The sequence below is a fragment of the Galeopterus variegatus genome, unplaced genomic scaffold, assembly GCF_000696425.1.
Source record: "Galeopterus variegatus unplaced genomic scaffold, G_variegatus-3.0.2 Scaffold452, whole genome shotgun sequence".
In the NCBI taxonomy this organism is placed as follows: domain Eukaryota; kingdom Metazoa; phylum Chordata; class Mammalia; order Dermoptera; family Cynocephalidae; genus Galeopterus; species Galeopterus variegatus.
The window spans coordinates 566,058-581,156 of NW_007726563.1; the positions used below are offsets into that span (position 1 = coordinate 566,058).

Below are 15,099 nucleotides of genomic sequence, written 5' to 3' on the forward strand. Positions count from 1 at the left end.
GCGTGGTGCTGACAACACCAAGTCAAGGGTTAAGATCCCCTTACCGGTCATCTTTTAAAAAAAAATAAAATAAAAAAATAAACCTGCAAGGACACCTTTCGAGACTATTTGCCCAGAAACACCTCTTACTTCTTCTGGGGACTACTCCAGGCCACACTCTCCAGTCCATACTCTCCTGAGGGAGCGGCAGGTCCTTACCTGATCCTACCGCTGCCACAGTTGCCTGGTCCAGGAGTGGGCACCTGACCTGAGATGGGCCAATCAGAGACCTTTCCTGGGAATTTTGTTTTCACTCTTTACGGAGATGTAAAACTCAGCTGCTGTTGGTCAGTTACATGGAGCAAGCCAACCTACAGGGGGAAAGTGAGAGAGACAGGAAGCAGGAATAAGAAACAGTGTACGGGTCTCCTAGGGGTGTTTGGATCCAAATCCTAGTTGATCCTGAGGCTTCACTGTATCCCTCTCCTTCCTGCAGCTGAGTTGCTCTGTGACTTTGATTTTTTTTTCATTCTTTGACCCTGACAATGACTCTCTGTCCACCCAATACATCCCCCTTTCCACCAAAGTCAGACAAGCAAGCAGTTGTCTGCAAGTAAAGGTAAGCTAATCAACAGACCAGAGAAAAAACAATCAGTCTGTTTCTCCACTCATACACACAGAGATCTACTCCCAGATGTCTGAAATACAGACAGATAAAATGGACTCCTCTGTAGAATGGGGATAAGGCAGCCTATGTTGTGGGATTGTTGTGAGGGATGCATGATTAAAAGGAGCAAAGATCGAAATTGTAACAATTTAAGCACCAAAATCCATAGGGAAAAAAAATCCAAATATTCATGAGTCCATACTTGTATAAATAAACAACTGAATAAATGAAGGAGAAAGGACAGGTTTTCCTTACAGATGCACTCCAATTAATAGATATTGAAGAAATGAAGGAAATAGAAAAAAAAAAAAATCACCATTAGGCAAATACCACTGTAATAACTGCTGCAGGCAAGAACCATTCGCGGATGTTAAAATTAGTGGGCAGAAGAATGATGAGAAACAGGATACTTGCACAGTATGAAATTATCTCCCCAGATGATATTTATTATTTACCAAGGGAAAAAATAGAAACTGTACAATAGAGAAACCTGGTAGAACCTCAACCCAACCAAGCAATCAAGGTTAAATTACCAGTAATGCGCTGGCTGCCTAGCTCAGTTGGTTAGAGCACAGCTTTATAACACCAAGGTCATGGGTTTGGGTCACGAGTTCGGATCCTAAACTGGCCAGCCACCAAAAAGCATCACAAAAAAAATTAGCAGTAATAAGACAAATCAGCATCATGTATATCCTGATAATGGTGCAATGAGCAGGGTACATCACCTCTGTGGCGTTCTTCCCCCAAATGCATGCCCTCAATCTAATCATGAGAAAACATCAGAATAACCTAAATTGAGGGACATTCTACAAAATAACCGATCAGTACTCTTTAAAAGTAGCAAGGTCATGAGAGGCAAAGAAAAACTGAGGAACTATCACAGTTTGGAGGAGACTAAAAAGACATGAAAATTATATTTAATGTGGAAAACTAGATTGAATCCTGGACCAGAAAAAGGACATTAGTGGGAAACTGATGAAATTTAAAATAAGGTCTGTAGATTTCTTAATAGTATTATGTCAGGGTTAATTTCCTGGGTTTGATAATTGTGCTGTGATTATTATGTAAAATGTTAACATTAGGGGTTGCTGGATAAAAGGTATGCGGGAACTTTCTGTACTATGTTTGCAACTTTTCTGTAAATCTAGAACTATGTCAAAATAAAAATAAAAATAAATAAATCGGGCCGACCCTGTGGTGCACTCGGGAGAGTGCGGCACTGGGAGCGCAGCAGTGCTCCTGCCGCGGGTTTGGATCCTATATAGGGATGACCGGTGCGCTCACTGGCTGAGCGTGGTGCGGCCGGTCTCAAAAAGAAAAAAAAAAAAAGCATAAATCCATGCACTTGAAAAAAAAAATCTCAGGTCTAGTATGTCCCCAATAGGTTTGGTTGAACTAATGGTGTAAGTATAAAACACATATACAAAATTTAAGGAAACCAAGACAATAGCTGAAACTTTAACTACAAATTCATGTAGACAGCTGCCAAAGACTTAAGGCTTATAGAATACTTGTCCCCAAAGCTGAGGCGACAAGCTCAGGGGTTAGAACACATGGGGAAAACTCAGATCCCTGGCCCAATCTCACAACCACTGCAAGAGACTCCCCCTACCAGTATTTCCCAAGAGGTGCTGCTTTAGCTTCTGCTTGAAGGACTCTGATAATGGGGAGCTGACTACTCTACTCCTTTGGATGATTTTTGGTTTGTGAGCCCAAGTGCTATGGATAGCAATGAGGAATTGGACCCTGAATAGGGCCAAGTAATCCCAGCTACCACGAAGATAAAGCACCGCACAGCCACCGAAAGTGATAAGAATGTGGCCCATTCTAATGCAGGAAAATGTGTTCATGCAGTAACTCTAAGTGTCAAGAGCAGAACAGAAGTTACATTTGCACACTGATCACAGCTATGTTAAAACCTGAATGAATATGTTAAGAGCTGGAAGTTAATTTAGAAAGGTGTAAATGGTTATAGTTTCAAGTTGCCTTGATTTAAAAAAAACTGATATATATATAGAATTTTAAGTGGATTTCAGTATCCACAATTTTTAAAAATGCCCTCCACTAAAGGGCTTGGGGATTGTCATTTTATGATTGATTAAGGATGGCTGCATGGAGCACTAGATTGGGAAAGATTCTAAGGCCTTCCCTTAGAATGTGGGAAAGATTGATTAGTGATGTCTTCCATGGGTGAAGGATTAGCAGTGGCAGTGTGCATGCTATGTGATTGCCACTTCTTCTAGAGACACTCCTAGCTCCCAGTGTCACTTTAATAGACCTTCTGAAAGATGGGTTTGTGCTGTTTAAGGAGCACAGGAAGAGACCTCTTCTTTGAGTTAAAAGCTGTAGGATTTGTGACAAGTCACTGGGACATAAGATGGTATGAAATAAGTACCATAAGGGGAAGAAAAGCAAAGCTCTCCACAATAGGGGTCAGTTTGAGAGAAGGTGAGCACAACAGGGGGGACTTTGTGACATTTGTACTGGGTCTTGAAGGATGAGATTTTGCAGGTGGATATACTTGGGAAGGGTATTTCAGATGGAGGGCACAGCATGGATAAAGGCATGGAGGTTGGAAAATAACAGACCTCCTTGGGAGAAAGCAAGGAGTGTGCATAGGTTAGTAGTATAAGATGAGTTGGAAATGTAGGATGGGACCAGACTGAGTGCGTCCTGAAGGCCAAGGTGACAAGTTTGGATTTTATTTTAGTTAGCCACTGGGGGTGGGGATTGATGAGTATTGAGGCAGGTGATACTTAGAGGAAATGAGACTCAAGGGTGATGAGGAAATGCCTCCTTTCTGGGAGATGACCACCATGAGGGGGTCTCAAGTACTGGATTTTGAGAAGATTCCTTTGGGATGTGGGGTGAAAATCTGAGAAGCTCCATCGAGAACAATCCCATGGGTTCCATCTACTCTATTCAGAAGTTCCTGAGCTCTGGGCCAGGCTCAGGGAAGCAGAAGCCTCAGTCTCTGCTGTCTAGGAGCTTCTAGGCTATGGAGAGAAGAAACATACCCCTGGGAAACAACTAGAGACTAATCCCAGACAGTGTGAGATCCAGCACCAAGGGGAGCACACAGCTGAGTGTGCATTGTTTAGGGTTAGAAGATGAACTCAGATGGGAGCCAGCAGGTCAGGCTTCCTCTAAACTTGATCAGAAGCCTCCGTACTTGGCAGCAGGTGGCCCTGGATGACGTCTGATGTGACCTCAGGCTACGCAGATCCCTGACTCCTGGAAGAGAGGCCTTGATAGAGGGAGGAATTTGACACACAGAAGGGAGAAAGTGGGCTTTCCAGATATGGGGGGTGGGGCAGGACAGGGGCAAGAGAGGACTTGGGATGCCTGGGCGCCCCGACGAGACTGGCTGAGTTGTCAGAAGATCAGGTTGGGTAGGCAGGGGCTGCAACCCCAGGGCCTGACAACCAAGCAGGGATGCCCTGGCTTGGTGCAGTAGGCCAGGGATGTCAGAAGGGATGTGGTGTGACCAGGGTTGGGAAAGGTTAGCCTGGCAGCTGCCAGACTCCTGAGGTCCTACCAGTTAAGGACAGGGTCCCTAGAGGCACATGAGGGGAGTCTGGTAGGCCTCAAGACCTAGGGTAATCCACGGAGTCTGCTACCTTCATAAAATTTGGGAAAATTTCAAGGACTGTACAACTTTCTTTTGCTTGTTTTTCCAAATCTGGGGATCCCCTACCCCAGGGAAGGCATCTCTGCCTTGCCTTCTACCTTCGAGTCTAGTGTATCTCAGGACTGTAGGGAGGAATGGGCAGAGTTGGCCTTGGGACACAATCAGGCAGGGACCTCCCTCGCTGTGCTGGGTCCCTCCCTGCCTTCCTCCATCACAGGGCCCTGGGAAGTTCCAGGGCTCTGGCTGGGCAGTGGGTGACAGTGGCCAGAGCGGAAAATCCCCCACTGGCTGGATGATATCAGTGTTCGGCAGGTCTGGTCTTGGCCTTCTACCTGGGGCCGAGGACTTAACAAATCTGCTTGGAGCCCTGAGTTCGGGTTACAAGGTAGCAGAGAGGATGCTGGCATGGGGACTGTTTTCACTCACCCCCAGTGGAGAGCTTTCCTGGGCCAGGTTAGTGGGCATTGGGCCAGCTGTAGATCACTTCAGGCAATGAGAAGCTTGTAGCTGGGAAGCGGAGTGGGGGTGGGTGGGGGGGAGGGGTAGCAGTGGAGCGTGGGGATGAGGGACAGTATAAATTAGATTTGGGTGGCAGAAAAAGGGCTTGGGAGAGGGTAATGGTGAGCACGAGGAGAACTCAAGATGGGCAGAAGTGCAACAGGATGGGAGGAGAGAGACGATGCAGAACAGAAACAAGGGGCAGATGGCAGATGTGTCCCCTGCTCTCATGCCCCTGCTCCAAGCCTCCCTTCTAGTCTAGTATGAGGGGCACAGCCAGAAGCCAGCGGAGCTTATTCTGTGATTGTGTCCTGAGCACTTGCTGAATTATGATGAGAATTTCTCCAAATGCCCTGTTTGACCTTGAAAGCCTCTGAAGCTGCGCTAAATAGCTCTGACTTGAGCCCTGGGCATCCCAGCGCCACCACCAGCATCAGCACTACTGAACCACTGTCAGCACCGCCCTCACCACCACCAGTATCATAACCATCATCACCCTGGCTACTGAACTCTTAATTCCCCACATACAAGGGTTTGGGGGTGCTGGGAAGCAGGACTTGAGTCAGACCTCCAAGTGCATCACCTACAGATCAGCAGTTCTCAGTGATTTTGCCCCCTGCCCCCCGACCGAGGACATTTGGCAATGCCTGGAGACATTTTCGATTGTCACAACTGGGGGATTGATTGCTCCTGGCATCTAATAGGTAGAGGCCAGGGTTCCTGCTAAGCATTCTACAGTGCACAGGACAGCGCCCATGACAAAGAATTATTTGTTCCAAAATGTCAGTAGTGCCGAGGTTGAGAACCCCTGCCTATAGATCCTATGCCCTCACTCTGGCTCTACCTTTTTCCGGCCCTCACCCCAAAATGCCCACATCGTGCCTCCGGTTCCCAGATGAGAAGTCATCTTTGCCACACCATCTTACGGTCACTTTGTTCTCCTTCTCACTCACATCTCCTGGCCTCCACTGCTTGTATCTAAAAGTCAATAAGATGAAAAGTCTGTTGTGGTCACCCTGAAAAAGGAAAAATACACGGAAACAACTGATATGTGGAACACAGGGTACACCCTGGGTTGGGGTCATGTTTGCCCAGGGCAGGAAGGCAGGACATGGGCTAGATCCTGGGGGTATAAAGGAAGGAGGTGCGCTTAGGTCTTCACTCCACTGTGACTGCAGAACTTGGAGTGGCTTTTCCTCTGTGGCCAGCTGGGAATCGGCATCATGAAGTGGATGGTGGTGGCCTTGGTCTGCCTCCAGCTCTTGGAGGCATCAGTGGTCAAGTGAGTCTGGGGCCTGGCTGCTGGTGCAGGGCACCTAGGTGGGAGCCGGGAGCCCTGCAAGGGGCAGCCTGGCCTGGGGACACGCCACCTGTCTCTTTCTTACCTGTAGAAAGGCTCCCTTTGCTGGTGTTGGATAGGACTCAGAGGTGGGAGAAGACATAGGTCATGCCTTCAGGAAACTTCCAGTCAGAGGAAAAAGCACAGTCCTTTCCTCCAACTGACCTGAAAAAACTAACCTAAAACCAAGAGAGTAGGGAGGACTACTGTCCAAGCAGCCCCCGAGTGGTGGGTATGGTTTCTTCCCACAGAAAGGAACCATCTTTTCTGGAGAAGGGATAAAATAATCCTTTCTAAAAATTTCCTTAAGGCCCCCAATTTACTGGCAGATGCCAAAATCATCTAAGCAGAGATACCAGTCAATGTAAATCTCTGCACCTTGAGGTGTCAGGAGAAAACCTACAGAGTGGTTTTCTCAGGACATCAAGAGGACTCCCACCCTGCCACACTGCCTACTAGTCCACCATTAAAGGGTATCCTTAGGTGAAGAGCTGGCTCTTTTCAGAAACTTATTTTGATATGCAAATTCGGTAGAGGTGGTCAGCATGAAGCAGCTATCAGGCTTCATAGCTCAGTGTGAAGGGGTTTAGTGGAGAATTTCTGGAGAACACAGGGTCCAGAGGAAACGGAGATTAAGATGAGGAAAGAACAGAAAGAAGCAGGAATTCTGGAACCCAGAGCAAGGCCAGGGTGGACCTGCAGAGACCCCTTAAGCAATGGTGGCAAGCAGTGGAGAATTTCTGGAGAACACAGGGTCCAGAGGAAACGGAGATTAAGATGAGGAAAGAACTGAAAGAAGCAGGAATTCTGGAACCCAGAGCAAGGCCAGGGTGGACCTGCAGAGACCCCTTAAGCAATGGTGGCAAGTAAATCTAGGAGGAAGACACCCAGGTGGGTGACTGTGCCCATGGAGACAAGAACAGAAACCATGGTCCTTAAATTCCAGCTCCAGAGCTGATCTGGGCTCCAGACCACCCAGGCCAACTTCCCGGTGGTCCTGGTATCCTGCAAGAGCAGGGATAGGCCCCAGGCCACACAATTAGCAGTGGGGACATAACTAGGACCCTGTCTCTTGAGTCCCACCTAGTGCTGTTCCCCTTACTTCGTGCTCCATCAAGTCCAGCTGGTGCCAGGCATCTGAGGGCCATCATAGGAAAGGACTCTCTTTGGGACAAACTTTGAAATCTTTTTAAAAAATGTACACATGCTTGAAAAGTCCCTGTCCCCTTCCTGGGAAGGTATTTGTGGATATTTGCGAGCCAATGAGCGAGGCGGTAGGAGGACCCTTGAGATGGGGCCCATTTTATTCCACTCTACCCCATTCTGTTCACTCTGGGCAATGCCATTTCATTCCGCATGAAGAATCTCCATTCCATTCCATCCCAGTCTTTCCACAACATTCCATTCTACTCCACTCCACTATTTACTAAGTTCTCACTGAGTGTCTCCAAGGGACATGACAGAACAATATAGGATGGGGTCCCCATCCTGTAGTGGTTTGTTCACTTTCTAAGCATTTCCCTGGTCCCTACTGAAGCCTTGGGGTTTGGGTCGTGACACCCGTGGCCCAAGGGTCTCTCGTTGGCCCCACCTTATGCTATCTCAGGATCCTGGAGGGTTGGGGGAATGCTGGGCTGCCCTGAGGCCCATTTGCTCCTCCATCTGTCAGAAAGGGTTTGGGGGCCAAGGCTGGCTACCTCCTGACTCGGTGCCTGGGGGATGCTGAGGCCCCAGGATGTGAGCACAGGCTGAGTGAGGGGCTGAGGTGGGAGCCCCACAGGCCTGAGAGCCGGGCAGCCTCCCCTCAACAGCCTGCCTTCCCGCCTCCACCCTCCCTGCAGACAGCCACTCCCTCTTCAACCCCAGCCAGTCCTCCACCTACTCCTCCGACGGGCAGACCTTCTCCCTGCAGTATGGCAGCGGCAGCCTGACTGGCTTCTTCGGCTATGACACTCTGACTGTGAGTAGCTGCTGCATGCTGCTCCCCAGCCCAGGATGTGGGGAATGCAGGCCAGGACTCTGAGCTGGATGGGGAGACTTAGATGGAGACCCTGAAACACGATGGAGATGCCAGTGCCCTGGTGTACAGGACAGGAAGTCGGTGCAGGAGGGGCTGGTTCATTCACTCCTCAAGCATTTGCTGAGGGCATGCATGTGCCAGGCACTGGGGACACCATGATCAACGAGACATGGTCCTTTTCCTTAAAGAGCCTGGAGCCTGGTAAATCCAGCAGAGAGAGATGAGGTCAGGGAGGCATGCTGCGGTAGTCAGGGAAGGCTACTTGAGGGGTCTCTGCGGGGACCTGAGGGAGGTAGGTGGAGTCAGTCTTGTCACCTCTCCTCCTTTGTGTCCACCCTCCAGGTCCAGAGCATCCAGGTCCCTGACCAGGAGTTTGGCCTGAGTGAGAATGAGCCGGGTACCAGTTTTGTCTACACACAGTTTGATGGCATCATGGGCATGGCCTACTCTGACCTGTCTGTGGGTGGGGCCACCACAGCCTTGCATGGCATGCTGCGGGAGGGCGCCCTCACCAGCGAAGTCTTCAGCTTCTACCTCAGCAAGTGAGGAGCCACCCGCGGGTCCCTGGCTCCTGTCCCACTCCCCCTGCAGCCCTGGACAACTGAGGCACAATGCTCTCGGGTTTAGGGGTCTCCCAGTAGGCATCTGGCTCTAGCCACTCCTGTTCTGGGCCCTTCCTTCCTGGGCTTATGAATCCTCCCCAATCCCCACTCCTGTGTCTATCCCCAGGCCACTCTGACTTTGCATTCCTTGAGAAGACAGAATCACTCCCACTTCCAGGTGGACTTGGCTTTGAGTGCTGCTGCTCTAATTCTCCCCACCTCCTGGAATTGCCTCCTGCCAGGGCCCCAGCTCACTTCCTGCAAATGTTTTTTACCTGTACACCTCTTTTGTATAGCAACCTATTGCTTCATCTCCTTTGATCTATTGTTCTGGCTTGGTCCTGGAGTCTTCTGGTCTAGGTGCACCACTGACTCCTAACAAGTTGTTAGTCTTACCAACAAACACGAGCAAACAGTCATTTAGTGCAAATGGGCTCCAATCCTAGTGGTGGGTGGGGGTGAGTGGCCTGGGCCTGACTTTTTCTTTTTTCCTTTTCAGAATTAGCCAGGGCCGAGCCCGTGGTGCACTCGGGAGAGTGTGGCGCTGGGAGTGCAGCAGCGCTCCCGCCATGGGCTCGGATCCTATATAGGCACGACCGGTGCGCTCACAGCACTCACTGGCTGAGTGCGGTGCGGCCGGTCTCAAAAAGGACAAAAAAAAAATAATAATAAAATAAGAATTAGCCAACCACCTTCTAGAGACAGTTAGCATCTACTCTCTGTGGCTTAATCACTTGAGCCTGACTTTCAACAATATCACCCTGTACTAATGTTGCTGACTTACACTCTCTGCCTCTGTTTACGATTACTCTGCATGTCAGCTTTGAGGCACCAAGTCCCACTCTCCAGCTACCAGGGGAGGCCCTGGAACAAACACATAATGTCCTTCCTTCCCCTCCACCAAGGCCCCACCTCTTTCCAATCCCCAGAAGAAAAGGAACCAGGTGGGCCTGGCTGGGGATCCTGGTGACACTTCCACCACTGGTATGAAGAGGAAGGCAGAAGACAGTGGAGTGGGGCAGGGTGGGAGGACCAGCAACTAGCGGCTCCTCCAGAGGCAGGACACCATGGGGAAGTGGCATTCCAGAGCTGGAGGCACTGGGAATTCTCAGAGGCTCATCCAGGAAGCCCGAGTCTAAGGTGGAGACACAGCCCCATCCTCAGGGAGCCCCAGTCTGAGGGGGAGACACAGCCCTGTCCTTGGGGAGCCCCAGTCTGGAGCCAGAGAAGGAGGTGTTTCCTTCTGAAGGTGACAACTCCCTTTTCCACGGCCACTCCCTGACTTATCCTTCCTTTGTCTCTTGCAGGCAGCAGGGCTCTCAGGATGGGGGAGCGGTCATTTTTGGGGGTGTAGACAACAGTCTGTTCACAGGGCAGATCTACTGGGCCCCCGTCACCCAGGAGCTGTACTGGCAGATTGCCATTGAGGAGTGAGTCTGTCGGGGGGGGTCCTGGGGATGTGGCACTTCCTTGGAGCAGGCTTCGAGGCACCCCATGTCACACATACCCAGGTACTGCTGGGACAGGGGTGCCGGGGGGGGGATGCAGAGGATCCGTGAGGCCTCCACAAAGGTACAGTGTCAAAACCCTGCTCAGTCTAGAGAAGAGAGGTGGGGTGGAGAAAACACGGAGGAGTAGGGCCTTGATTCCCAAACATAAGAGACCCTGGAGTCCAACCCCACTGGTTTACAGATTAGAAACTGGGGTGAGTATAGGTACTAATTTGCTTGAAGTCCTTACGGTGAATCAGTGACCCTTTCAGTGTTTCTAGAAGCTTTCTTGAAACTTTTTAGAACTAGATCCCATGCCCATTTACGTGGCCTTGCATAGACTTTGGTATGGTGTGACACAGGGGAATAGCTGGTTTGACCTCTGCAGAGTCCTTACGTTCCCCAACTACACCTTGATTTAGTGGCTATAGCTGTTTCTCCCTCATCAGTGGGGAAAGCCCACCCCTGGCTGCCCTGGGTTGGTAGGGTGCTGAGGCTGCCCCTCTCATCATTCAGGTTCCTCATTGGTGACGAGGCCTCTGGCTGGTGCTCTGAGGGCTGCCAGGCCATTGTGGATACAGGCACCTCTTTGCTCACCGTGCCCCAGCAGTACATGAACGCCCTCCTGCATGCCACAGGTGCCCAGGAGGAGGAGTACGGAGAGGTGCGTCTGGTGGGGTATCCCCTTCCCCAGGAGAGGCCAGCCTACATGCATTTATGGCTTCTCCTGGGAACACAAGAATAGCCTAATCATGGCCTTGCCTCTTGCTGCCCAAGGCACCGGAGGTGGGGGGCCTGGGACAACTAGGGCTGGGGGCAGAATGGGAGCCTGGAAGCTGTTTCAACTGGGGCTAAGATGCTTGTGCTGAGGGAGTATGGGAGGTTATTATTAGGCAAGAATTTCTTCTGAGCTGCAGTCACTCTGAGGAAACAGATTAAACAATTGCTGGGCTTTGGGGTAAGAGCAAAATAACTGGAATGTTGGGCTAAGCAAGTGAGTGACAAGGGTTAACCCTTTATTTACACCTCTCTCACCTCCACAGGGCCATGCACCCCTGCCCCTCTGTCCTAAGCCCAGCAAAGGGCTTGCCTAATTAACCCATTCCCACTAACTTTGGGGGACCAAAGGGGTGCACTTTCTAAATATCTGTGTGTTTTAAACGGATGCTTGCAAAGAAAGGGCAGAGATTCAATCTCATAGGGGGAATTCAGGCAAGAGGAATGTTTTTGGGTTGGGGAGATCCTCAGGTCTCCCCAAATTCCACCCACCCTATATGAGTCCCCATGTGTAATGCCGATGGTAACTACATAGGACTTTCCCTTGAAGCAGCATCATCCAGTCCAAAAGCAGGCTTGGGGCTCAGGCCTGGCAGCTGGGGGCTGAGATGGCAGGGCTGGTGGGGACTCTCAGTAGGAGATGAGGCAAGCTGGGACCCGTTCCTCTCTGCAGTTTCTTGTGAACTGTAACAACATACAGAACCTGCCCACCTTCACTTTCATCATCAATGGTGTGCAGTTCCCTCTACCACCCTCCGCCTACATCCTCAGCGTAAGTACTGGTCCCTGCAGGCTGAGCCACCATGGTTGGGGGTGGGAGGATGGGGTGGGGAGTGAGAAATGCTCAGCTTCCTTACCTTGTGCCATTTTCTGACCCCATGCAGATTTATTTCCCCCACTCGTTGATTCTAAACCCCCTTCTCTGGAATAAGGCTATGAAATAGAAGAGTGTCATCTGTTGTCAATTATTATTATTAATTAGCAAGGACATGTTCTGGGCTCTTGGTTGAGCACTTACTAGAGCCAGCCACTGGGCCAAGCACTTTGCCTATGCAATCCCACTTAACTGTCACAACATTCGATGAGGCAGATACTCATTTCTGTTTTACAAATGAAAACTTGGAGGTTCAGAGAGGTAAAGTAACTGACCCAAGGCTACATTGCTAGTCAGAGTAAGGCTAAGGTTTGAATCCAAGTTGATCTGGCTCCAAGGCTTAACCACCAGGCTGACCTGCTCCAAATCGGGGGTGAGAGGGAGGCCCATGGGAAGAGAAACTTCCCACCATGGAGAAAAGAGACCCTGAAGAGGACCACTGCAGCCTGATTTCACCTATTCCAGAAACCCCTCCCCTCAGCCCCTGCTCTGGGGGCTCAGCTGACCTGTGAACTCTCAAGGGCAGAGACCCTGGCTCACTCATTTGTTCCCCTGGCCCAGGACTCAGGGCTGAGCAGTGCCCTGTCCATGTGTGAGCAAATGAATGAGTGCTGCCTTTCTGTGTTGAGCAGAACAATGGCTACTGCACCGTGGGAGTTGAGCCCACCTACCTGTCCTCCCAGAGCGGCCAGCCCCTGTGGATCCTCGGGGACGTCTTCCTCAGGTCCTACTATTCTGTCTTTGACATGGGCAACAACAGGGTGGGCTTTGCCACTGTGGCCTAGACACCTGGGCTCACTTCTTCCTCTCGGCCTAGACACCTGGGCTCACTTCTTCCTCTCGGCACCCCACTCTGTGCGGGGTTCTTTCTGTATTTCCCCTCTGGATTAAGCCTTCTTTTCTGGACTTTCTCTGATAATAAACAGTCTCCATGTTGGCCAGCCTGTTGTTTCTGGAGCAAAGTTGTGACCTACAAGGTGTTCCTGGTCTCAGGGAACGGGGAGAAAGAGTCAGGGCAAACTGGACTCTGAGAGCACATTCTCCTGAGTGGAAAGGAGGTTTTCTGGTGGGTCCTGAGATTCTAAGAGAAATGGGGCCAAGGGTAGGGCTTGGGGATGGGCCCTGTACCCTGCAGAGCTTAGAGTCTGTTCACAGCTTCCCTCTGGAGAAGGGAAGACAGTGGTAGTGACATCAAGAGGGAAGGCAAAGAAGCCTTACTCTAACCGCCTGGAACGCTCTACTGACCCAATCTACCAACTCACGCCAGAACCACTCCAGTGACCTTGGGACCCACATGCATGTCTACTAGCATTGTGACTAGGGGTCTGACGCATCCCAAATCTAGGTAACCATCTCCTCATCTGTTGATCAGGTTTGGACTAGAAGTTTCTCAGGAATGCTGGATGCATGTGTGCACTTGTAACAGTCATGGGGTCCCTTAGGAAAGAGGGTGATGCTGTCAGAAACTTTCCAGAAGGGCTTCAGAAGGCCGGGGCTGAGTTAGGCTGATTGTATTTTTACCCAGACCCCTATGTCCCGGGACCTGTATTTGAAGGAGGGCGGTCCTCAACTGCAGAGAAGAGGGATATCTACTTGGGTCACATGGGAATGAAACCCACTTGCTCTGACCAACTCAGCAAGAGGTTTTATCCCTATGGATTTCATCCCTATCCTCCTTAAAAACCTCCTAGCAAAAGACCCAGAAACGTGAGGCAACCTGGTGTGGGAAGGAGGAGAGAGAAAGCAGAGAAGGATGGCTCAGCACCCTGTTAACTTCCAACAGGGGAAGGTGACATGAAAGGAGATCAGAAAAATTCTGCCTGGCAACATGGTGATGGTGGGGTACCAGCAAGCTTGGGCTGATGAGGGGGTGTAAAAGGAGAACCCATAAGGGGAGCAGGAGGGCGAGCTCCATTCTACAGTCGTATTTTATTCTATCCTCACCTGTGAACCAAGCTGACCCCAAACTTGCCCATTATGCTCAGGTGCAGGGATAAAAGCTCAGGATTCAAGTCCTGCACCTCACTACAAACCGGGAGGGAAACTGGGGTCTGCCACAGGGTAGTTTCTATGACAACAGCACACCATCTGAGACCCTACATCTTTCCTAGACTCCCCAAAAGACAGCCTGCTAGAGGTCCCTCCTTGGGGTCAGACAGGCCACAGAATGTATCATAGCGAGCCCTGGTTCGGGATATTGCAACTGAGAGGAAAAAGAAAACTTGTAAAGGGACAAAATTGAACAAAGATTCCAAGTCAATCTTCAAGTCCCTGTGGGCCTTGGCCAGTAGAACGGGACTACAAATCCCGTCGTGCCTCGCGGGGCGCAGCGAGGACTACGCTTCCCAGCGGGGGCCGCGGAAGGCCCGCCGCGGTCGGGGGGAGGAGCGGGGCGGGCCGCGGGGCAGGTGCTGCCCTCTGTCGGGCGCGGCGGGAAGTGGGGCGCGGAGTGACAGCCGGAGCTTGGGTGCCAGGAGAGGGGCTCGGTGACAGCGGAGGCAGTGGCCGCGGGCGGGACGCAGGGAGCTGCGGCGGTGCCGACGGAGGCGGGAAGGGCAGACGAGAGCGGGCCTCCTGGTGGCGCGGAGCCGGAGGAGCCCGGGAGCGGGCGGCGGGCGCAGCTCGCGGGCCAGGCACCCGAACTTGGGACAAGTTGCCTGAGCCTCGGGGCGCGGGCGGCGGACAGATTGACCTTCAGAGCGAGGTGAGCGTGGCCAGTGGGTTAAGGGCTGCGCGGAGGGTCCGAGATCCTCACCCCAGCCTCCACCGCCCCCATCCCGTGGGTCCCGGAGACAGGTGGGTGGGTGGGGGATGCGAGCTGGAGTGGGGAGCGGGACTATGTGCGCCGCGCCGCCACCCGTCCCTCTGTCCGTCCAGCCCCGGCGCGTGGCTCGGGAGGCGCTGCCCGTCGAGCCGGAGAGCCCCTCCGGCCCCTCCCTTCAGGCCCGGGCCGGGGGCGGCTTCTCTGCGACCTTATGTAACCGGGCGGGAGGGGCCGGGGCGGGCACGGGCCTTCCCGGCCGGGGAGCTGGGAGTCGAAGGGGCGGGAGGCATGGGAGTGAACTTACAAGAAGTTTGAGGGGCGCGTGGGCCGTGCGCCCACTCCCGCTCCCCCGGACGCGGCTGGGGCGGGTGTTGCGGGGGAGCAGGCCGGAGGTAGGGGAGGTGTGCGGGGGCCGAGTCGGGCCGGGCCGGGCCCAGCCGGGATGGTCAGGGGGGGGG

General features: G+C 51.9%; 1 protein-coding gene across 1 annotated transcript; it reads left to right on the forward strand.

Moving 5' to 3' along the window:
* The first annotated feature begins 5,998 nt into the window (after window positions 1–5,998).
* Window positions 5,999–12,662, forward strand: PGC (progastricsin (pepsinogen C)). Its single transcript, XM_008568931.1, has 8 exons — window positions 5,999–6,057; window positions 7,784–7,851; window positions 7,956–8,074; window positions 8,477–8,676; window positions 10,044–10,166; window positions 10,743–10,890; window positions 11,677–11,775; window positions 12,510–12,662. Exons 1-8 carry the CDS (start codon window positions 5,999–6,001, stop codon window positions 12,660–12,662), a joined length of 969 nt encoding a protein of 322 aa, XP_008567153.1.
* Window positions 12,663–15,099: the final 2,437 nt, after the last annotated feature.